The sequence below is a fragment of the Silurus meridionalis genome, chromosome 2, assembly GCF_014805685.1.
Source record: "Silurus meridionalis isolate SWU-2019-XX chromosome 2, ASM1480568v1, whole genome shotgun sequence".
Lineage (NCBI taxonomy): Eukaryota > Metazoa > Chordata > Actinopteri > Siluriformes > Siluridae > Silurus > Silurus meridionalis.
Window position 1 is genome coordinate 33,863,257 of NC_060885.1, and position 26,164 is coordinate 33,889,420.

At 37.3% G+C, this 26,164-nt stretch overlaps 1 protein-coding gene across 2 annotated transcripts in view; it reads left to right on the forward strand.

The window, feature by feature from the left end:
• The first annotated feature begins 974 nt into the window (after positions 1 to 974).
• plpp4 (phospholipid phosphatase 4) overlaps positions 975 to 26,164 on the forward strand; it is a 69,854-nt gene continuing 44,664 nt past the window's right edge. For both annotated transcript variants that reach the window (XM_046863326.1, XM_046863318.1), the window contains exon 1: positions 975 to 1,622. In XM_046863326.1, the coding sequence (XP_046719282.1) occupies positions 1,534 to 1,622 (89 nt within the window). In that variant the 5' untranslated portion in view covers positions 975 to 1,533. The remainder of the gene's footprint in view (positions 1,623 to 26,164) is intronic.

Below are 26,164 nucleotides of genomic sequence, written 5' to 3' on the forward strand. Positions count from 1 at the left end.
GTGTGTGTATGTTTCAGCACAGTACCATTTGAAAGTAGTTCTTGCTATAATATGGATTTGTACAGTATTTGTAGTAGCACTAATGGTGATTTTGACTCTGTACTCAGCCTTTTCTCATCACAAGACAACTGATGCTCCACAGCACATTAAAAGGCCGAAATGTCACAAATGAACTCCTGATAAGACACACCTGTGACCTGAAACCCATACCAGGAATCTGAATTTCATGTCATCAAAATTAAATATAGATACTTTGAACAATCTTAAATATAAAACATTTTCTGGGTTCTTCAACAAGCTTTTGTTTACTACATGATTCCATGTGTTCTTTCATAGTTTGGATATTTCAATATTAAAATCTATCTATCTATCTATCTATCTATCTATCTATCTATCTATCTATCTGTCTGTCTGTCTGTCTGTCTGTCTGTCTATCTATCTATCTATCTATCTATCTATCTATCTATCTATCTATCTATCTATCTATCTATCTATCTATCTATCGTTCACCACTGTTCAATCATGTCGCTGGTTCACCACTGTTCCTTCCTTGGAGCACTTTTGATAGATACTGACCACTGCAGACCAGGAACATCCCACAAGAGCTGCAGTTTTGGAGACGCTCTGACCCAGACGTCTAGACGTCCCAATTTGTCAAACTCGCACAAATCCTTACCCTCGCCCATTTTTCCTGCTTCTAACATATCAACTTTGAGAACAAATGCCTAATATATCCCATATATATATATATATATATATATATATATATATATAGTTTGGACACACCTCCTTTAGCATTCTTTCTATCTTTCTATCTATCTATCTATCTATATATATATATATATATATATATATATATATATATATATATATATATATATATATATATATGTGTGTTTGTGTGTGTGTGTGTGTGTGGTTTTCCTTTCCTGCTCTTGCATTTTTTTTTCTCTTTGCGTCATCATGCACTCGGCGGCACGCGCCCGGGCCTATAAAAGGAAAAGTGAGACATAATAATAAAGACTCCTGTTGCTGCTCGAGCCCGAGACAACAAACAGCTAACAAACAAACAAACAAAGCATCCTGTGATTCATTTCGTTTTCCGCGTGCCAGTGTGAGGGAGGATCAGGAGCACGAGCTCGAGCGCGCGACAGCGTTTCACTCCAAACTCGAGCCACTTCAGTGCCATGCTGCACCACCTGGATTTGTCCTTCTGCTTCATTTCATCACTTCATGCCCTGAAATGCAGTTAGTTCAGGAGCAGCGTCACTGGAACACATGACGGATTAAAGCCGGAAACCAAACGAGCACCAGAGGATCAACTCTTATGATCATATCATAAACACGCATTCGATTTTCTGCACGCGCTGCATCCAGACGCGCATCTCCATCACTTCCACTGCGCTGCTCACGGACGAAGCGGAACGCAGACGAGTTTCGGGCAATTTTTGGATCACGTTTGCGTTTGTTGAAAGGGAAGAGACGAGACAAAAGAAGAACAGAAAGAAAGAGAGGAAGGAAGGAAGAAAAATCATGAAGATGTCTCCTCCAGACCGAAGGAAAAGCATGCGCGAGCTGGCGCTGGAGATCGGAATCCGAGTGCTGCTCTTCGGAGTTTTCGTGTGAGTAGTGTGTTACAGTCTCTTAGCAGGTCGTGCAATGTGAAAAAGATGTGTGTGTGTGTGTATAAAACGAAGAATATTCGACAATTCGCCTGAATTTTGTAATATGGAGAGAGTCGTTTATACAAATAAGCGAGGTAACGAGGTCGGCGCGAGCGTGTCAATGTGGTGCTGTTGGTGGACAGAGGCAGGAGGACATTCATAAATCACATCCACCAACCAGGAGGGAGGAGAAGAACAGCAACGTATTAGACAAATTCTGCATTTTGCTTCTTAAGACCCTCAAACTACCTGCAAAAAATAGGCAGATGCAGAGCTTCACGTAATGTCCCCCATCAAACATCTTTTTATTTAGAAGGTGGACTCTGTGACCTGCAGCATGCTCGTTGGCTTCTTTTGAGTATTTTAGAAACCGGTGATCTCCTGAAAATTTTACACGCAACAGCATCCAGAGTCCTTGAAGAACATATAAAAGATCTGTAGGTTGAAACACATGGTTGATGAGAGAGATCTGAGAAGAACAATCATACTGGAGGAGTATAGCCCTTCTCAAATAATCACTCTGTAGCTAAACATCAAACCTTCAGGTGGATGGGTTACACCATTAGAAGACCACAACAGGGTTCCACTTCTGTTTTCCAGATCATTAACAGACTCGCTGAAATCGTTACAGTTCAAACTGTAAAAAAAAAAATGCCACTCACACTGTTTTTTGTTTTTTGCACCACTCTGTGTAAACTCTAGAGACTGTCCTGTGTGGACAATCCCAGTTTCTGAAATACTCAAACCAGTCCATTCACGATCAACAAGTACAGTGATGTACGAGCATCTACATGGTTGCATGTACACCTGTGTTTGATCTCCAGTCACCGTGCTCCTCTTCTGCTTATCTTCACCTTTAACATCGCCATCAATTTAGTTGAAGCATAAAACAATCTATAATAGACCAGTGATCTGTTTTCTGAGAGATCTGGAATGAAAGAATGTCCTGGGAAAATAGAAACAGGTGCAAAATATGTCCAGATGGGGAATCTAACGTTTTGAAGATATTTAGATGGATTACAGAAACAGGACTTCCATGTGTCTTCATTGAAGTCTTGCACCATTATTATTTTTTCCCCTGGTGACTGGCTGTAAAAGCATTATCCGCTTTGCGTGCATCTAATACAGGAGTGATTCGTTCATTCATCTTCACCGGCGGCGGCTGTATTATGATCAGCTGCTTTATTATAATATCAGTGGAAGCCTGTGCACGAGGCAGGAATTCACCCTGAATCAGATCGCAGGCCATCAGAAGACACAGGGGGCAATTTAGTGTAGCTGTAACACCTACCATGCAGGATTTGGGGGTGGAGGAGAAATCTGGAGAGCTTATCATTTGGGAGGATATGAGAGGTGGCAATTAGTAGCATAAGTCCTGAATTCATCAACATTTCATAATTTATTGTTCTTCTCAGATTCAGAACCTAGTCAGCATGGAGTTAATGGAAATGAGAATATCTTAATTTTCTTTGATGGATTCCACTGGGTACCACTGATACTTCAAACACAACCTGTGATATATAAAACAAACCCTCCATAGATACCAAGAGCTCATTAGATATTCACTCATTTGTGCAACTTCACGTTTTCTTCAAGTTTTACCGCAAATTACCGATAAAAACTAATCTCAAATCCCTCTCCATTTAATCCACTCCTCCAGTTTTTGTTTTTGTCCCCTCCCCAGTTTCACATACATACAGGATCAAACCCTATGTTGAATCGGAAGATATGAAGTATCTGACACTTAGATTAGTTTAGAAGCTGTTTCTTTATTATAGCAGTAATATGAGTAATGGAGGGGAATTCGGACCTTCGCTTCTGAGTAAAGCAACACATGACAAATTTAATTAATTCATCATTTTCATGCAAATCACTTATGACATGGTGAGACAACCAAATAATTGGTTTCAGTCAATTCACTGGACCATTAATACAGCGCTACCGGGCCACTGCCCTCTTCAGTGTCATGTTTATTTAGCCAAAAAAAAAGAGAACGTATTGTGTTAAGAGTCAAACCTATAAAGAAGAGATGTGATCATCTTTTTTTTTTTGTTGTTTTTTTTTGACTTGATAAGAACAGCTGGATTTTGATGCCTGAGAAATACTTGATAAATACCGATATATCGAGATTCTAATCCATGAACTGCAAACAAACAATAGGTTATAATATATAATATGGATGAACTGATAAATGCTTTTTAGCCCTAGATGTTTTTTCCTCTCGCATTCATTCACACAAGTAGTCAACATCGAATCTGTGAAATTAAACTGCATCCAAATTCAAGTCTTTAAATAGTATTTTAATAAAAAAATATATTTTCCTGCAGGTAGATGAGATTTGACAGAGGATTTGATCTAATTTGAAGTAGTTTCGCTTGAATAAGTTCAGTCTTTGTGGATTTCTTGACCAGGTAAGAAGTAAAAGAAATATTAAAACTTACTGTATTCACTAAGCGAATAGGGTTAACTGTGAGATTTATGTGTAGACAGCAGCAAAGCAGTAATGTACGATTGAACGAGCAATTCTCAATGTTTATTGTGCATCAAAAGCAAGTTCAATATAATCCTTGAAACAGAGGTACTTAAAAATTTATACACAGGCTCTTAACGTCAGAACCTCAACCAGCAAGGGACTGGAGTAATAGTACACAAAAAACCCCAAACACTTTAGTGGTTTGTCTTTCTGAAGATACAGGTTTCATGTTGGGATTTGCAGTAAACGCCTGGTTTTCAGCTCATCTGACGTTCAGATTTGTGTGGTTTTGAACATCCTATTCCATATTTTGCTGTTATAATGAGTTCCACATTTCTGGGAAGATGTTTCAATGGATGTTGGAGTGTGCTTGTGGAGATTTGTGGAGATTGATCCAGGGTGTAAGTAAAGTCAAGTACTGATCAATAGGGTTAGAGCTCTATAACAGGAGATAATCTACTTCCACCCATGGAAAGCAGATCTTCATGGAGCTGGCTTTGTGCACATGGGCATTGTCATGCTGGAACAGGTTTGGGTCTCCTAGTACAAGTAAAGGGAAAATTTCATGCTTGAACAATTGAGTGCCTCCAAGTTGGTGCAAGAGTTTGTAGAAGAACCTCATATGACAGGAAAAGTCAGGTGCTCCAATATGTTTGTTCATACAGTGTAAATGCATACAGTGTTGCTCATGAGGCACTTTGTGGCTTTTGAGTTTTACAGGAGCGTCCAGCGATTGCTCTGCGTACTCGTCCACTTTTGTTTTTCACGTCAAGAAATTTTGAATGCACTCCGATAAAACACACCAGGAATTGTCTTTTGTGGAATCCTGATCCTGTGCCAGGAGTTTGAGGAATAGTGTTTGACAGACCGGTTGCACTCGGAGGACAGACGGAGATCTGCCAAGTGCTAAGGAGCAGACAGGCAGGGAAAAGTCTTGACTCAGTTCATCATTTTCCACTTCCATCAGCTCAGTGTGTGAAGCTGATCAGTCGCTTGATTCTCACTACAGTGGCGGGAATCAGCAGATGCAATAAGGAGGCGATTTTTAGTAAACAGAGGCAGACATTTACAGTTTATACTATTTGAGTAATTGATAAGGACTTACGCTATAGTGTTTATTTAAATTAGAACTTTTCTCAATATTTTATTGTTGATCAAAGGCATGTTTAAATAGTTGTACTTTGTGAATATTTCTCTGCATTATGTTGTTACATTGCAGAAATTTGTGTTTTGCAGACATTTCTGCAGAGGTTCTGTAGATAATTAAGAAAATATTTGGTGTCCTAAATGTTTATGCTCAGATCCTATTCTGTTTTTATACAGTTTTTAGCTAAAATCTCAAAAAACGACCAAAACTACAAACGAAGGTTCTTCAGTTATCGTTTAATTGTTTAAACTGAATTAAACAATACACCACGTGTCTAAAAACGAGTATATTCACTTCTTTTTCTATTGAACGTTATTATATTTGTGGATTAGGCTAGATGATCAGGTTCATCTCCTTGATGTTTTTTTATTTTGAATTCTCAAACGTTCTCCTTTAAAATGCATTATCTACTTTACAACATTTACTTGAAGCGCCAGTTTCTCTTTTGCAACTTCTGAGTCTGACCTTCCTGAGAAATTCTTCTTTGTGGGCTGAATTTTAAGTAGCTGAGTTGGTTGGAATAAATTGCTCGTTCGATTTCATTGGCTAAAATGCAGAGTGGGGAAAAGATATGGCCTGAAAACTTTCATTCATCTTAACACACACAAAAAAAAGAAGGTTTGAATTCAAGGCCATGGTTTTCTGAGCGAGTGTTGAATAGAACTCTATTAGGAGACATGGCATTTAAATGAATTATGAAGGTTTCTCTGATAGAATCTGCTGCCCAGCTTTACCATTTGGATTGATTTTGTTTTTTTAGACATATTGGATTAATTGGATACACAGAGCCCAAACATGCCCTTGTGAACAAAATAGGACGGAACTCAAAAGATCTGCAAAGAGACCATTAAAGACATCTGGGAGGAACTGAAACTCCAAATACACACCAGGCTTCATCTGTAGCAAAAACTGACTTTAGTCTGCGCTTGTGGCTGAAATGCACTGTAAGACCTTCTCAGAAATGCTGGTGTGATGAAACAGGAGGCTCAATAAACACACATGAATGTGATTTGTTAGTTTTCCACATGCATTTGATCAATATATTGGTGCAAGTACAAGAAAACCCAAACGTGGTCGTTTATAGCAACCCAGTAATATTTTTTTTCCTTATCTTCATATGTTTAGAACTTTATGCCAGATATGAATCTTGGTTTAACTTGACCTCTTTTCCCCAGTCAAGCCCTTGGAGAAAACACACTTCATCTTTAGCTGAATTAATATCCTCTTGACTGTCCAATCTAATGAAGTGCTTCGGTTACATTTTAGAAACAGAGAGTTCTTGAGGAAAGAATGAAGTTCTGACAAATAACCTTTTGATAAAGAAGCCTGAAACCTGAGAAGTAATACAAGAGTAAAATTAGCTTTCGACCTAGAAGCAATTAAACTTTTTTTTGTGTCATAATAAAAGGCTCACAGGCACTATTTACTAAATACATTCATTTTTTTAAGGAGTCTTTTTTCAGTATAGAACCAAACTCCAATAGGCAGGTATGAAAAAAAACGACAAGAAATAAAGAAATTCTTTGTGCTGATTCATTAACTAATAAGTGATGTGCTATTAAATTTGACAGGATTTTTACTACACTGTTTTGTTTCTATCTATGGTATGGAGATAAACCCAGAGCACCAAACATTAAACGGTCACTATTTGCCAAAAAGTATTGGAACACAAGAGCTCCAAAACCCAAACATACAATGAAACAAGTCTTGGCTTATAGTCTGAGATTTACACAAACAGCACTAATAATTCCTATTTTTCATAAATTCTTCTTATTTTTTCAGCTTCTTTTCACATGCCTTTTGTTTCACTTACTTATAAAGGTCGGTGCTCCCCGTGACTGTGCGTGCAGCCTTGTGCCGCCACCTGTTGGAGTGTTAAAAAACTGGCATTTTTTGTAACTGACAAAATATAAAGTAAGATGTGAATATACGAGCGACACATGAGGACTCCGAACCTCGGCTGCTTCTGTGGTTCATTGCAAATTTCGATATTCACTTTTATTTCAATGTAACCGCCAGTCATTCAATTTCACTGTTACTGTACCAGCGTAGGTCGAAAACATTTATAAGTGTAAGTGTTATGATACTGTTGAGAGTTTTGACATTCAAGGGCAAATTCTTCACTCTTTAATGTCCTTGTTATATGGAGCTTAATAGAATCCTGTCCGAATATGTTTAACGGCCATGCTGAGCACATCGCTTTGCATTTGAATCTTTAAAATCTGGCGGCTTTGACAGTAGTTGCAAGCTACAAGGCAAAGCTCAAGAATGCATTAATGCACTTTCTTTTATACAGTAACAGGTAATTCATATGGACACTTACGACACTTAAATTGAAGAAAATACTTTACTTTACTTTGGGCCACATTACAGCAAAAAAATAAAAAAATGTAATTTGAGTGACTTGGACCTGCTACTAAGCCACTTTAACTGTCGTATATTTGTAGGCGCCAGAGAAGTATTTGAAAAACTGATGACCTTCTTGGACGTTTACACACAATACGTAGAATTGACATGGAATTATGCAAAATACAAATGTTCAGGTTGAAATGTCTTGTTGAAGGCTACAGTAACTCATATAACCGCTGAACACACCACAGATCCTCGAATCTCATGAGCTACAACAGAAAAGAAAAAATAAATCCGCCTGTGCTAAACGAAAATAACAAATCTAATCTATTAAAACTTTTCATAACACAACCAGTAAACCAATAAAATTAAAAAGGAACATCCAAAACCCCTTTGCTCTCAAACGAATAAAAGAGGATGAAAGAAAAAAATAGTAAATGAACAAAAGGAAAAAAGAAATGATATACCTCTACTGGTAAATCTTTTCCTGTTTCCTGTTTTTTGTCTAATTTTAAATATAATTATGTGCCTTTAAGCCACTGAGATACAGTTTGTGCTTTGGAGGATTTCCAAAAAAGCATCACACAGCATCTGGCTATTAAAGATTAAGTCTTTAATTGCTTTCTGATGTACTGAGGAAAATCCATTGGCACAAACATCAGTTTTACTTTTATAAAGTGCAGTTATGATCATAAAATTGTTACACCAGAGTCTATGTAGTGTCGGATGAAGAAAAACCAAGTGACATAATACCAAGATAATATTTGTTCAGATGAACTTTTGAACAATGTACAGTTGTGAATTGATTGGCACAAGGTTTTGTTTTGAGCTTGTAAGTGTTTTGCCCTCCCATCAAATTCCCATCACATTCCCATCAAATTCCCATCACATTCCCATCAAATTCCCATCACATTCCCATCAAATTCCCATCCAATTCACCCTCCCATGCTGTCTAATTCTTTCAGTAGTTCATAAGTTCACTTGGATAAGTTCACTATACATTTTGACATTTGGCACATTTTCAGTCTTTATGATCCAATGATACAAAAATAAACTTTTTACGAAACACAGGAATGTTTTGAAAAGCAAAAATGTAGCTGTCGTTTATCCTAAAGCTTGTTCTTAATGATATTAACTTTATACTCGCAAAGTGTTCCAACATTGAAATAATGACAAGGACAATAGGTCATGGATCTGTGACTTGACAAATAGAAATGCAGGAGCAGATAAAGGGATAAAGAGGAGAGACGGCACATTTGTTGAGTAGGATGGTTTTAGCTGAAATAATTAACTGTTTGTGGATATAAAGCTGAATCCAAAAAATTAGATTTCTTGTTATTTATTTAAACCTACAGTAAAACTTTGTCTTCACTACTTGTGCGATGGTTTGAATTGAAGCAAAGTTTATATACAAGTTGAGTTTATTTACCTTTTAGGTTTCTAAGTTTAACCAAATTACAGAAAAGAAACAAACCTGTTACCAAAGTGCAGATTTTTTTTTGAGTCCATCACTTCAGGGCAGTCCTGACCTTTGATATTTTGCCTGGCTGTATTTACACATATATTTTGCTTAATGAGGCATCAAGATATTTATTATCCATTGTTTCTATATCATTGATCCTCTAATGTTGTAAAAAGATGTATTTCGGTCGTGCTCAATGGGAATTCTGTAAAAACATTATTGATTATTCTCAGGTCACGGGCGTATTTGCTGGAGGGTTTTTCTGCAGGATGTGGTGTGAAGCAGCTCGACGTCTCGGCTGCAGTGCCAACGGTCTGCCTGCCTAATCTCCATATTCATAATAAGAACTACACGAGTGCAGGAGCAAGCATTTAGCTTTATTAGTGGTCATAAATTGTTATTTCTAACAGACAGTTATTGAAGTGGCACATAAAGGTGAAGTAGGACAAAGTGAACTGGAAACAATGGATACATTATCCAAACGCTGTAGCTATACGCAGTCTACTTCCGTATCCAGTCCCTTTCATTATTGGTGAGAAATGTGCCATGCATTGACATTTTCATAATGACAAAATGATTAAATACACATTTTCACATTGACATTTTCATTGCAGAGATGACCAGCAGGCAGACTTGACTTACAGTAGATGTATTTGCTGCCTTCTCAGACACTTACAGATTCAATTTTCATAATTTAGTTCAGAGTCACAAATGCAAAAGACTTGGGTACAAGAGTTTTGCCCAAAAAGGCAGAGATTCAAAGATAAATCGGTGTAATACCGAGACAAATGCACGAATGATAAAAGGGCAGAGGAAAAGAAATAGACAGAATGATAGTGAACAAGACTCGAGTTCAGTCGCTGTCTGTGTGAACACTTCACTTCATGTCTGCAAACCTGATGATAGAAAAATAAAAAATGTGACGTCTTATTTTACTTTATAATCCGTAATAATAATAATAATAGAAAAGAAGGGCTTTATTGTGAAGTGCAACAAAACAGGGTTCGGCAGTAATAGTAACAGCTCAGATCTACAAAACGGCAAAAACCCCCCAGAAGAACAGCAGAACATTAGATACAGAGTCTTCATTAATAACACACTGTTTTGATATGACGGTGACAGGAAACAGTTTGTTGTCCAGATAAAAGATTCACAGTACAAAGTACAAAAGTAGGAAAGTTCAAGAAACAGTGTATGTCTCAGGAGAAGGATGTGAAAAAACAAATCAAATCATTAAACGTTTTCCAGACAATCAGCATATACCGCAGGCAAAAGGCTGGACAAAGAGAAGGAAAGAATAACAGTGCGCAGAAATAATATAATTTCTTACGTTTGTGCTTCTTCTAGTTGTGTCTGTATATGTTCTATTTCTATTTAATCAAATTTGAGCCGTCACATCACGTGTTGCCGGGGTCAAAAATATCGGCGTTGAAGTATGAACACTGCGGACGCTTGGAGCTTACAGTTCATGTTGATTGTAAGATGTTGCTTTAGCCAATCAGATTACGAGTTGTAGTCACACAGGCCCTCTAGAAGGCGTCCAATAACATCAGCGTTTGATTGGATGGACAGAGAGCGCTCTAGTCAGAGCTCAGAAACCTCATCTGTAGCAAACTGCACAAATTCAAATGTTTGGATTCAATAGCTGTGTTTTTCATTCCACAATAACTGACAGAGGAGAAGACACTCGATTTCAGCGCACTTAACAAGAACATCAACAAGACGCCAAAACAGTTCAAAACAGTTGTTAAGCTTCTTCATGAACCATTTATACTTTATCTTTTTTGTAGAATTTGCACAAAAACACACATTTTAAATCCCCAGGAAAACCGTAATGCACAGAAACAAGGCACAAAAATGCAGGAAACCCCGGGGTCATGTTATGAGGTGAATGTTGATGCTTTTAGGTGGATGCAGTTGTGGCTACAGTGAAAGGAGACATGTTGAATTGTGTTTATCAGTAATAACATTCATTCTCCCTGTATGAGATTCCTGTCTGTGGTGCAGCGCTCTGTTATACTGAGCTTCTCTATAACATTAATGGTTTCTATAACAGTTGAATCATAATTGTAGTCCATGGATGCTAGATTTGCTAAAAGGTTTTTTTGTAGATGTGAAGCTCAGTGTTAGTGTACAGCTTGTTGGTGTCACAGGGCAGCTTTGGGTCAAACTTTATTTCGCTCCACTTTTACAGGCACTTCCATCGTTAAGTTCACATGCTGCAATTTGTACTCCATTTAACGCTGATTATCTACAGAACGAGTCGCTGTCAGGATTAATGTGGAGATTAAACAGCAAGACGGAAGAATTACAGCCTGAGAATCAGCCTATAAGCGATAAAGTGTGTGTTCAGTTGTTGGTATTAAATCAGGGGATGAGTGAGAAAAAATAGTTCATAATGGACATTTCTTGAAAGAATCGCAATTGTAAAACCCTGTATTTAAGTGGAAGCCGTACAAGGTATCAAACGCTGAAGCTAGGACAGGTGATTGTTTTGTGAAAAATATATGCTCATTTAAATCTGATGCCATCAACATGTTTAGAAAGAAATTGTTACGTGAGCATGTTTACCACAGTGTTGCATCACTTCATCTTTTAACAACAACGTTCGGGAACTGAGGAGAACGTTTGGTGTAATTTTTAAGGTGAAACGTCTTCTGAAATTTTAGCTGCTCGAATCCTTCTTTGTTGTAATTTTCATCTCCAATATTTTCAGTGGGTGTCTGGTCTGGAGTTTAGCACCTGGCCTCCTTCACTACAAAGCCATATTGATGAAATACGAGCAGAATGTGGTTTCGCTTTGTCTAGCTGAAGTGTAAGACCTTCTATGAAATAGATGTCGTCTGGATGCCAGCATATGTCGCTCTAAAACCTGTATAGTGTTGTGCAGTAATGGTGCCTTCACATGTGCAAATGACCCGTACCATGTTCACTGATGCACCTCCATGCCATCATGAATGCCGGCTTTTGAACTGCACGCTGATAACAAGCTGGACGTCCGGACATCTGTGATTTCTAAAAGGATTCATCAGACAACAGAAAAGTTCACCTTTTCACGCCAGTCCTTCTTAAACGAACTCCCACAGTGATTTTCTAGTATAAATCATGTCGGTTTTTTGACGCAGTGACGCCCAAGGTCCTGAACATCATCACATTCTGCATTAATGTTCAGCTCTTCTGTTCTTTGTTTATGGAGTCTTTGAAAACTTTTAAAGCTCCTAAGTACCGTAGATGATTGTTCACATCCACTTTTAAGTCCAAGGGCAAAGAGGAGTAAAATGTGAAGGATGTTTGATAGAATTTGGAGGGAAGGACATAAACAAGACCAAGCAGTCGTTTTTTTTACTCTTTTTCTTTCCAAATGTTAAAATACAAAGAAGAGAAGTAGTGAAGAAAGACTATATATGATAATATACACTTCCTACAAAACAACACAACACGCCTTTGCTTGTCACATCTCGCGCTTCCATGCCTCAAATCCCCACCTTTCATGGGCCATCTTCATCGCTAACTGGAGCAGCAGGTCCAAGGGACATGACCACTGGTGGAACCTGCACCTGAACGGGAGAAGTTGGGATGAAGAACAAAATGATGAAACTCCAAATCGCAGATCTTTTGAAAATTGATATTAAGAAATATTCGTTTTTTAATTTGTTGAACTCTCCAGGATTCACTTTTTTACAACCAGTCCTGGTTCTGACCTGCTGCATAGTGAACCTAGTGAGATGTTCCATTAGGAGTTATTTTTCCACTCATCTCACCTATTTTAAAAAACATATTTCTGGCATCAAAATCAAATTGGACATATATTACTTAGTTTAATGCCTTAGTTTCAACATTTGGTATGTGGTTTGTAACTGTTTATTGCACTTGCAGAAACTTTTACAAACATTTTTTCATTTGCATGCAATCAATACAGATCTTTCTTATGTCAAATAAAGAAGTATTTCCATTTGATTGTATTTTTGGAAGGATTTATTTATAAACTAATACAAATAGATGAGAGCAGAGGCTGATCTGCCCTTCTATGGGTGCAATCTGAAAATCTTCCTCTCAATATAGTCTGGGTGCAAATCTAAATATACCCACGATACAGCACAAAATAGAAAGCGGCAATAGAACCTGCTCATTTAACCACTTCTCAACAAAAAGAAAAAAGCCTGAGCATCTCACTATATTAGAGCGCAAATGAAGGTTTTAAAGAATCCGAAGCAGCGAGAGGAAAATTCAGGAAGACTCCGTATATCAGTGGGAAAATAAATAAATAAATAAATAAATATTTATATATAAATATAAATATAGATTTGAATGAACTTTATTGCATGTCTTCCCTTACCACATCCATAAACCTCCTCCTTGGTCTTCCTCATTTCCTCCTTCTTGGTGGCTTCATCCTCAGCATTCTCCTACTGATATACCCCATGTCCCTCCTCTGCACATGTCCAAACCATCTATGGTCGTCCATCTATGATCGTCCAACATGTATGCATTTTCAAATTTTGTTCATTGAATATGTAGAGGAGGAGCAGTTCATGGAAAAGTAAGTGGTGAAGAAAATTAATAATAAATGAGTAAAGTTTGAGTGAAGTCTTATAAAAAATAACTAATTCCAGTTTAGTAAGATGGAGAATTTTCTGCCTATGTGCATAAACACATAGTGAAGAGCTTTGACTTGACAAAATCATTTTGTTCTTACCTTTCATTACACTCAGGTTTCACCTGCCAGCCAATTCTGCATTCACATAAATCAATGTCACTGATGGTTTTATATATATATATATATATATATATATATATTTTTTTTTTTTTTGGCACTTTGAGTGTCAGAATTTATTAGCAGAACTGTAATGTGTGCAATCAAGAAAGGATAGCTGACTGTAGTATTATTCAGTGCTTCGTGTCTTTTTATTCCGCACTCATTTGGTCAGCGGAAGGCCGATTACATACTTAAGTGCTTTCTAAATGATGTTTCTTTTCTTCAATGAATTTGGAGTTAAAATGAGAGTTGTCGTTCATTCACACACCATCATCAGGCTAATATTAAATCAGGTGGAGTGAATACTTTTACCATTTTCAAGTAGCATATATTAGAGGTCGAATGATTAATCAGTTTTGACGGAACTATTAGCTATTGCCAAAAATTCATACTGATAGTTTTTCCGGCTTCCGGTCAGCTGTCAGTACAAGAGCGGCCTCTAGTGGTGAATCACTGATGACACATGCTGAATGTTTTTACATGCGAGACGGCGTGCTGCACGGAGAGCGCTATATATCATTTATTCAAACTGGTTTTTTTGTTTTTTTTGTATCAAAGTTCATGTTTGTTTGTTTTTATCCGGTATTCATTTTAAAAAGCTATCGGTTGATTATTCGGTTATTGGCGAGCTATCTGAATTCGTAAAATTCACTATCGGTCAAATTCTTGTTCCAATTGGATTTTAAAGATTTGTGATACTTTTATTTGATGCTGCGAATGTATCAATATTTTAACTAAGCATCAAAGATATACATAAGCATCAAAGATATACATATATTGTATATGTGAGATTTCTGATCAGTTCATATCTATTACACATTTTGCTTAGTTGTGGTCAGTTATATTGCCAGGAAATACAGAGTTCTATATCAGTATTTTTGAATAATGAGAAATATATTATTTTTGTCAGAATGTCAGTGCTTTTTTAACTCTTCTGTTACCTAAATGTTTTAAAATCTTTATTAAATTTACATTCGAGCTCAACAAATAATTGGTGAACCTGTAGTGATTCTTGTTGCGTTATTAAAACGAACCTGATTGTGTTGTACAGTACAGTGTATACACTACAAACGGGTGACAAATGAAGGGAAAACCGTTACTGCTATGCCGATATTATTGGCTTAGAGACGCTCGGGGAAGGTCAGACCCGTCCTGCTGAAATATACCCTGTGGCTAAAAAGCCCTTGAGTATAAACGACTTAAGTTTGCACTTGGTTGTTGCTGCTGTGTTTTATTGACCTTTCCCAAAAGTGGGCAGAGATGCTGGCAGAGATAAACTGATTTTATGCTTGGCAAACTAAATTCACTGATGAGGCACTTATCACTTTCAGCACAGAGCTTCCTGTAGTCGTTAAAAACACCACACAAAGCCATGTGACTTTACATGGATGTGTTTCTCTTAATGTTCCTTTTTAAAACGAATTTGTGGACAAAGGTTTGTGGTCACCTGACATTCTTTTTGTGCTTTTTGAACATCTGATTCCAAATTTAGTCCCCATTTACTGTTATAATAATCTCCACTATCCTGGGAAGATGTTCCAGTAGATTTTGGCCTGTACATTCAGCAACAAGGGTGTTAGTAATGTCAGGTACTGATGTAGGTGATGTGAAGGTTGGAGCTCTATAGCAGGAGATCTTCCACCAAATCCAACCCATGTAAAGCAGATCTTCATGGAGCTGGCTTTGTGCACATGGGCAAGTTTGGGTCTCATAGTTCAGGTGAAGAGAAAATGTATTCAGTGATGTCCTGTACAATTGCGTGCCTCCAACTTCATGAGAACAGTTTAGGAAGAACCGGGAACAGTCAGGTGACCCAATAGTTTTGCCCATATAATGTGCATTGCTGAAATTTTTCCATTTTATATTTTCGTTTTTATCTCCCTGACTCTGTAATATGTCCTACAATCAAATTAATTCTTTGCCGTATAGAAACAACACTTAGACTATAACTTTTTACTGGAAATTTGTTTGCTTTAATTCCAGAAGGTTGCTATTAAACAAGATCTTGGCAGCTGCAGGGTCTTTAGAAAGCAGCCCACACTGGCAGCCAGGCCTCCAGACCATCCCTATACTTTGTGTACTTTGTGTACTGTCTATTGTTTTACAACAGCTTTAGGTTTATTGCTCAGTTTGATCAGATTGCACTGCTATAACATCAACAGTCAGGTGCGTTTGGATTGTTCTGATTATAGATTTCATATCATTCTGAAATCTATCAATATTAAACATCTGTAATGCAACTCTGAATGTGCTGCTCAATGGGTCTGGTTGCCTGACCCCCAAATTTGTTCTTTATAGTGCTTTATTGTTCTATATTTTTTGTGATGTTAGAGTTGGTTAGGTGTGTGTATGAAGTGTGTGATGATTACAGTTTGAGCATTGCCTCTAGACTATAATCAACTGAAAAGTAGCTTGTAAAGTGCAGATGTGTTTCTTCAGGTGTGTGTTTGTGGTTTGAACCCACATTTAGAGGTTTTCTCCTTTACATGATCTTGAGCTCTAAGAAATAAAAAATAACTCCTGAATGTAGGTTGAAAAAGGTGTGTGTGTGTGTGTGTGTGTGTGTGTGTGTGTTAGAGGTCGGGCTGACTGGTGAATTTTACCGATATCTAAGTTTGATCGTACTTTCCGATAAACAATTAATTGACCGTTTTGAAAATGGATACTGGATAAAAAACAGTACTGAAATAAGTAAATATGAATATACAGTGGAACCCGGTTATGTCGATGTCCTAGAGGGTCGCCAAAAAGCATCGAGGTAACCAATGATCGAGATAAACGAAAACAAAATGGCGGCAGTATATTAACGTGCTTGAAATTCCTTTATGTACATGATGTGCGTTAATAAATGAGAATGTGCATGCACGTGTTTTTGAAGGTTTTTTTTTACACAACAGCGTTGCTGCGATTTGTTTGATGAAGTCATGCTATAAAAATTTACATACGTTTGTTAACAACAAAAGGCATAAGTGCAGCTACTAACAGCAGAGATTTACCAGTATACAATACAAACCACCGTCCATTCTCCATACAAACCTTTATTATATTCTCCAACATTATAAACACACAGATCACTCAAAAAAAAAAAACAGCGGCTGCACAGTGCCGTCTCACATTTAGTCCACATGTGAAAAAAAAAGAAAAATAAACAGTAACTAAGTTTCTGAAAACTTATGACCATCAGGCTGAAGTAATCCGCACAAACACACAAAGCAAAGTGTCCGAAAAAACTTACATCCGCGATGCCGAGGGGGAGAGAGAGAGAGAGAGAGAGAGAGAGAGAGAGAGAGAGTTTGTGAATGGAAAAATAGGGAAATTCAAAAATACCGCGACCGGCGGCACGGCGCGAAGCCGGAAAAAAACCAGGAAGATCCAAAACCGAACCCGAAACCAAAAACGAGGGACAGAAACCGACGTTAAATGGCAAATTTTTCCCCCCTTGTGCTCGAGATATTAGGGTTCGGCAATCGACATACCCGATAAAAAATGCTTAGAAAAAGCGAGAATTTGTCGGTTCCACTTCAAAAAGGTCGACTTAATAGGGTTGTCGAGATAACCGAGGTCGAGATAACCGGGTTCCACTGTATTTATTAATAAATATAATTCTATAATGAACACATTTTAAATAAAAAATATAATATAGGTTCTTCGGGCAGCATGCAATTTCACGTGAAAATGAACTGCACCTGGTGTCAGGGATTCGCCTCTAGAGGCCGCTCTTGTAATGAAAGTTTCCTTCTCAGCCTCTCCAACCCGGAAAAACTATCAGTCTGGATTTTGCTGATAGTCTCAGCAATCGAATAGTCAACCTTTAGTGTGTGTGTTGCTGTGTTTAGGTTTAAGTTTTGTCCTGTTCAAAATTGATGTTAAATCCGGCAGTGTAAAAATTGGTTCTGAGATTTATTGCCACTCCCTTTTGTTTACCATGGTACAGATTTGTTAACCTGTTACAAAACAAAACATTGGTGAGACTTACTCAGAAGCTGATATGCTGACAATCTCTAGGAGGAGGAGTAAAAAGAACTCAAACATTTTAAATGCCCACATAATCTTTGAAATTTTTTAATACACATTTTTTAAAAATCAGGATCATGAACATACTTTGAAATTAGCCATTGAGGCTGCGAGCAACAGCTTCTCTTCTGTTTATCTTTCATTTTGACTCCTTAAACTACAGAGAGTAGAATTTCTGATAGAAAAAAGTAAAAAGAACTTGGAGGACATGGAACATGATTGACAACCCTACAAAATTTTAGATCTTAACCCGCTGAGCCACTGAGCTACATTACGCTACCTGCTTTTTGTGCTTTTTTGGTCACCATGGTGAAAAGGAGTACTGGAAAGTAGAAGAATTGACTGATTGTTGGAAAAAAGAATGATTTGTGAGATGATGTGAGATAAATTTGGATAAAAATTCAATAGTTTGATATTTTTAAAGAAGAAATAAATTGGTGAATTGCATTACCAAGCACTTCAGATGTTGCTGGTTTGAACTCCAGACAGGTGATATGTAGTTTATAAAGAAAGACATAGTTACTTACAGCACTTTTTCCAGGACTGACACCTTCACAAAGGTACTAGCCTTAACCCACTAAGCTAGGGTTTAGCTTTGATCATACACCACCTGCTGATGGATTTAACACAAAGACATGTCTTGAACCCACAGCTACACATCACCACTCTCATAGCAGCCCACTTATTTACCAAGACTTTCAGGATTATGGCTTTTTTTAGAAGTTTTATCAGACATTTGAGCGTTATTGAACTTTCCGGATGCTGATATCGTGTAAAGCTGTTCTTCATGCTAAGGGAGGATTTTTTAATGCAATTATATTGGAACATCAGGATATTTATAGATTTGTTTGGTTTAAAAGCAATTCTTCATACTGTAACATTACAGAGTTTGTTGTAAGAGAAACAAAAGGAACATACACGTGTCTCAAAAACCATAAAAGACTCCACATTTTTCAGGCACGGTATTTATCTTTCATTTTCTAGATAGTGTGAGAAAATCGCGAAGCCGTAATCTTATATTAAGGTTTTTTAATTCGGCACTCACAGTTTCGATCACAGTTCCGAATTGCTTATAAGGGAAACAAGTTTGCAAAGTCCAAATCAGTTTTACTGGTATAGACGTTCAGTCTGATCATTTGGATTCATCTGATAATTACAAGTCTTTGCATGTTCTCACAGATTTCTGTAATTACGGCTTGTTTTTTTTTTGTTTTTTTTCAGCAGAGCGAGTAGGCAGTTCCTCTATAATTAGCAATCTCTAACGACACCCACGTCCACTACTATACTATAAGACCTTATAACTCCATGCCACACAGTACAAAGTAGTAGTTTTCCAAAGTGTAATAATTAGATTTCTACATAAATGGCAGCTGTGGAGAAAATGTTAGGTTTTTACAGCAGGGATGAAGGACTGCAGTAATGAACACAGCTTGTGAATATACACTGAAATTGGGTTTTAGTGATAATTAATATTCTTTAAAAAAAACGCGTATATCAGGAATAATACATGGACATTGTTTAAAAAAATTGAATGCAATGTAAAAAAATATCCCCGTACAATAGAGAAATTGTGATGATGCAGCATTTATCAGCACAATAATGTACAATTTATTTGATTTTTTTAAAGTGCTGCCGCATCAATACTCTACTGTAATATAATAAAATTAATAGTTTCACAACGTGTACTGTTTTTACCCTACAATGTGTTACTGATAATCTGTTTAGAATATTCATCAGAGCTCCTGCTAATTGTAAATGTTTTATTAGATACCTTCAATTTGGAACATTTTGATTCTGCAAAATTTTCCCAGTCATTCTTGTAAAAACACAAGTCATTGTGTTGTTGATTATTGGTATGTGCATCTTTTTACGCTAAAATACACCGGTTCTGGTTGAGGAAAAGTTGCCCTAAAAACACGGTGCTACCACCATCATGCTTCACCATAGTGTAGGTATGGTGTTTTTTTAGTGCTACTTTTTGTAATAATAATTACTACATATTTTAAAATTGGTCTTAGAAGACATCACACATGGTTTAGACGTGATTTAGTTAAACTAGGAAGCTTAGAAGCTTGGTAATGGCTTCCATCCAGCCACCGTACCCCATAGGCGAGACATAAAAAGAATGTGAGAAATTGTTGTGGAGAGTAATCTGTATTTATCAGACGTTCCTGCAGTCACTTTGACGCTGCTGTAAGTCTCTTGGCAGCCTCCCTGGGAATTTTTTGTCCTTTTATACCGTAAGTCTTGGAGGGATCCTGCTGTGAGTGATGACACTATGCTCCATTTTTGCATTTTGTTGGTGATCGCTGTGATTTACGGCGTTCCCTCGTACATCCGATGGTTTGGAAATTCCCTATCCTGATCAAGACCTGAGGGTGAAAAGAAAATCTGACATTATTAATCTTCATCACAAAATCAAAAAAAGGTTTTGGAGTGGACTTTTCATATATATATATTGAATGAGCTTTCATTTGGCCTGTTCTGATTAACAAGTAGAGATAATGCCACTGGGCCTATCAGGAGACAGGACCAATTATGCTTTCATGGACTTTCATGGACTCTTGGGACAATCAGGAATCAAATCTCTCTGATGAGGGGACGAATGCGCAGAGATCCCAGTCGCTCTGATTGTCAAGTACATCGCATAAACTACTGGAACTCTGTAGCACAATAAAAAAAAGCACTAAAGAAGAGAAGATAACTGCATCAGAGACTGAAATAAATGTATTAATCAATTAATTGGTTAATTAATAAATTAATTAAGTAAGCATAGGGTAATCAAGAAGCTCTGCACATGTCCCTTCCACTTCCTGGTTTTTGTTCATATTGTATTGGATAATATGTCAATTTAGATTGATATCTTAGTCTTCGCTATAAAGGATATCTGTGTTTTTTCTCATTTTGCCAAAGAAGCAAATTCATTCTCAGGTCTTGAATATACCCACATTTAAAATCTGGTACATTTTCTGAAACTGTTAAAATGATACAGTCCTCAAAATGATCCAGGCATTATATCAGTTTAATCTGTTCTGCACTGTTCACACCAAATGTTTAATTCATGATTCAAGATTAAATAAATCCATCAATGAATGCAATCAGTGCCTCTGAAATGCAATTACCATTATTATAGCTAAAACTGAGACTAGGACTGTCATAAAGCTAAAGAATAGTGCTAATATACCAGAACTCTACACTACGTCCTCAGAATACAGTGCAGATCTAATGGCACTCGAACGCTGATGTCAACACGAAATATATTCTATTTATTGCACTTGTTCACTCTTTCCAGTAATGTGGAGCAGACAATACAACAGCATTTATGCAAATGTGGATTTAATAGAACTAAACAGGACCCAAGAGAACATTCAATTAAATGGGAACAGGACAGGAAATTGAATTGCCTGTGCAATCACCATTACTTTTCACTCCAGTGTGGTTTTTTGGTCAATTGTGTAATTCTTATACAAAATAGCATATTATTTATTTATCTATAAAAAAAAAAGTTATAATAATAAAAATTATATATATATATATATATATATATATATATATATATATATATATATATATATATATATATATACTCTTCACCTCTATGCTAAAGAGAAAACCCGTTCCCTGATTAGAGCTGTGTTGTAAAATCAACCAAAAAATAACTGCCTACATTTGGAAATGATCTTTGTGCACAAAAAGAAGATCTCTATAAAAAATCTGGAAGCCTGATGAGACCCGACACTTCCAAAGTGACTTAGTGACCTTTGCTGTATCATCCATGTCTTTTGGCTGCCATAAAATTTATTAATCAGCAAAAATATAATTGCAGTTAAGAACATTTGTACTAATAAACCTCATAAACAAATAGTAAAGACTGCAACTAACAATTACTACAATAATGCAAGCTGAACCAATTTGTGTAAATCAACATTTATATTGTATATCAATATAAAATACAATACAACATTGTTTTGACAATTTCCGCTTAAAAAATACACACATTTTCTTTATTTGTGAAGATACAGGCATCTAGAATATATCATTAATTTAATTTTGTATAATAATTAAATGCTATAGTAGACAAATTCTATAACGAGAGAACGGAGAAATTCAGCAAGCTAACAGGCTTCATTAAAACAAAGAAAGAAATATATACATTCGTGTACAAATGCATAATCATTCGCTGAAAACCACAACAGTGACTAATAAATGTGATCGTTTACTGCTGCTGTTATTTGCTGATTTTAGATTCAGTGTTTGTTCACACTGTTTTTATTATAGAGAATATATAGTTTTTACCCACCGTGCTAATGTTTCACCGTCATCCGTAACACCAGTGTTTTTTTTTTTTCGCGTGCTCGTGCATCACTTTGAAACTTCCATCTCACACAAGCGTCACTTTGCATAACTTCCAGGTACAGTTTTCTTTGTTGCGTTTAATATAAAATGCTCCCATTCATTGGATGACTTGGGACACACACTTGTTAAAGCTGTCGGTTGACCCTGTACCCTGTATCGAAACTAATCGCTAAGGCTATTCGTTGACCACAAATTTAATTAGCGATTTGATTATCACCCTAACCCAATTTTTATGTACTGGTTATCAGGCTTTTGCCGGATTCACCTCTTTAGCATGAAAACCAAACGTGACATTTTTGACCAAATGTTTTCGTGCCATTGCTAATGAATGTATTTAACTGAAGCTTGAAAGTTAAAGTCATGAAATGTTTTGGTGGACTTACTAAAAAAGCAAGAGCACTTCAATCTTCAGGTGGATCCATCAGACCACCTGCGTAACTGCGTAACAAAAATAAATCTTCTGGAATAAGCTGGTAAAACGTGTGCAGAAGAAGCGTATAAATAAATATATTGTGTCCACTGTAATAAAAAAGCTTAACTGCCTTCTCATTTAACTGCCTGCTAACACGCCATGGTGAGGAGCTTATTAACTCAGTGGGGAATTTTGCTCGTACAGCTTGGCATGCTAGGGTGGATTTCTTTTCATCGCGTTTCCATTCATAACCTCATGAGATTAATAAAAATCAGTTAATTAAAGAGAAATATATAGTAACTGGGCTACTTTTTTTATCTGATCTTTGTAAATAATGATTATCTCAACCACAGTTAAGTGTCAAAACTTTACAAGTCTTGGGGTGGGGAGGAACGTAGTTCTGGTAGTTTCTGTGGTTGGGCTGAAGAACATCATAAAAGCGTTCAAAACTGAAAATCAGCCAACACAGCACCAAGAATCTTTAAAATCAATTGATAAACAATTTAACAAACGATAAAATAAGGCATGTTTGCACTTAATGTGTATCTACATCTTGCGTAAAAAGTCTGCATGCACACTTAGCCAGGAAGGATAGATCAGAAAATAGTGTAGAGAGAGCCCTGGACTGCAGCAATCCATCAGTCAGAGGGAACTCAATTGAAATGTTCTTTTTTTTTTTTGTGTGCGGCTGCTGGAAGGCCTCCAGCTCACATCTTAGGAGCTAGCATAAGCTGACAGATTGCCCATGGCTGTGTGTATTGTGCCAGTCGTTCTCTCTTTGATTGTTCATTTTCAGTGTGACTCTATTGAATGGCCATAGATAGATAGATAGATAGATAGATAGATAGATAGATAGATAGATAGATACATACATACATACATACATACATACAAACAATGACACAATATTGTGAGATTGTAGCCAAAAGTTTCGAGTTCTGTAACATGCCAGCAGATGGCAGCACAAGGCTGCACGCACAGTCACAGGGAGCACCGACCTTGTTGAGTCAGTGTGTCAAAAGACTTCCGTCCTGTTTACATTGGAAGCTGTGCTGATCTCCTCACACGTAAGATTCTCGACATTTTCTAATTTCCGCACCAACCCCCATCGCCAGATTTGACTTCGCCCTCTTGCCGAAGATGAAGATGCAGGTCCAAGGCTGCCGGTTTGACGCCGTTGCAGTAAACAGAGCGAGTCTCAAGACCTTTTGATACCACCTCGTATGAATTATTACTAACCTGCTCATAAAATAAAAAAAATGTACTTTGTAATTTGACCGATCTGGTGTTCAGACTTGTCTTTTTTAAAGCCTGGCCATCCATCCACTTGTAAACTGTGTAAATGTTTACATTATGAATTTGCTTTGTAATATTTCACTCATTATTAATGATATTGTTCTGTGGTGACTAAAATCAATCTGCTAAGCAGTAGAAAGAGGGAGGACGTGTGTAACACGCCATGAAGCTTGTGTTGTTTTCATGTCAATAATGTGACAGTGAAATCTTGGGTATAAAATTTATAATTTGCGCAGCGTGAAATTACTAGTGTCCGCATTACAGGATTGTGAATTGATAACCACGTTAAAGAAAAGCAAATAGTAATAAAATGGAAGAGCTTAAAGCAAAAATAATGCTACATTCAATGTCCCTTCCAGCCACACACACACACACACACACACACACACATACACACACATACACACGTGTGGATCCCCAACCACTTTTTGTGCTTATAGTGGTACTAATTAATTAATTCTTTAGTTGATTAATAAATCAATATAAAGAGCACTGCAGCATTGCTAATTTCCTGGGCCAATGACACATCATCTGCTGCTGATTAGTGAGCAGGACATGAGGGTTAATAAGCCATTGTCAGATCTTCTGACTGGAAAACTTGAGTCGAAATATCAACTTGAATTTCTCAGTGTTATTCAGAACAGCTAATGGTTTTTGATATTTTTTGGAGAAAGCTTGCCAGAACTAAAGTGTATATCAGCAGGATGATCTCTCAGAACTCAAGCCAAAAAAAACCTCATCATTTCCTTTGGACCTGAAAAGGTGGACAGAAATGGAGATAATAAGATACAATAAATTGCACAATTCAGTTACACATGCTCATGCATTCATCCTTAGCAACTGCCTGGTCAGGGCCATTAGGCTCCTAGTTTATATAGAAAATATACAGAATGTGTTAAAAATAATATTGTGGGAAAACAAATATAATAACAAACAAAAAATAAAGTCTGCAAACATCTCTAGTTGGCAGCAATTGTGAACTTGAGTGATGTAGCTGAGGTTGAGGAATTGTCGGAGGTGGAATTCACAGACTTTGCTGACAGCCCTGGCATTTCTACCTCGGGTTTATCCCGGTGTGTTTCCGTGGGAGGAGTGGCCCAAAATATTTCAATGTATAAGTCATAAAGAAAGTAAGAAAGCAACAACACTATTTTGTTTACTTTCTCGTCTTCCCAGTTTGTCTTCTTTAATTCATAAAAGCCAACCAATGCATGTTTTTTTAAAGTGAGGATAAATTTCATCTGGACACATCCTTCACATGGAATAAGTCATGTGTGATTGGGGGCTGTCACCGCTGACATTTGCTGTGTGAATAATGAGAGTGCCAACAGTGATAAATGTCAGTGGGTAAGTGCGTACGCCTCTGCTCGGCATGGCGGTAAAATCGTCCTTTTCTCCGGTTTTGTCTACTTTAGAATTGAAGGAACGAGCGTGCTAGAGGAAAGGCAGAGCTTTTTTTGCAGTAGTGAAGTGCACAACTTGAAAGGCATTGAGAATATCGCAAAAAACAAACTTGCAATAATGACTGTAAACCTGCGAAAGCGTGTTTTAGAACTTTAATCCTTTTGTTTTAAGACCAGAAGCAGTCAGACGGCACAAAGTTAATGTGATTGTTTGGTAAAAGTCAGCGTGTCATAAGACATCGTCCTGTGTACAACTGGTGCTACTCTGACCATGTGCGTTACCACGTCTCCTATTCTGACCACGTGTGCAACCCATCACTGAGCTCTTCTCGCGCGTGAGTCTCTCACCAGGACCAACACAATCTCACTTCTGCACCCAACCTACTCACCAGAACATCTCCGGCAGACTTCTTCCCGAAGAGGAATCACAGAAGGTGCTTGACATGCTCTGGAAAAAAAGACTTGCAGAACACGTTCCAGAGGAACACTGGAAGGCTGTATTGCTGTGCAAGAGGAATATTTTGAAGATGATAGTTTGGAAAAGTAGAAAGATAAAGTACTTGTAAACAGCGCGAGTCTCCAAACTTTTTGCTACCACCTTGTATAAAAATCAGCCGAACAATAGTCACAAGGTGATTTTAGGGAAATCCTAAATAAACCAGAAAAAAACGACTCAAAACAAAACCCATCCTAGGAGTTGTGCATGGTGCAGCAGATAGACAGGAAGTGGTCTGCCTGTCTGTCGAGAGAGAGCGAGTTGGAAACCTTCGTGATGCCACTCCCATTTTATTTCTGGGACACAGGGGCATTGTCATCAGGAGATGCTGAGAAG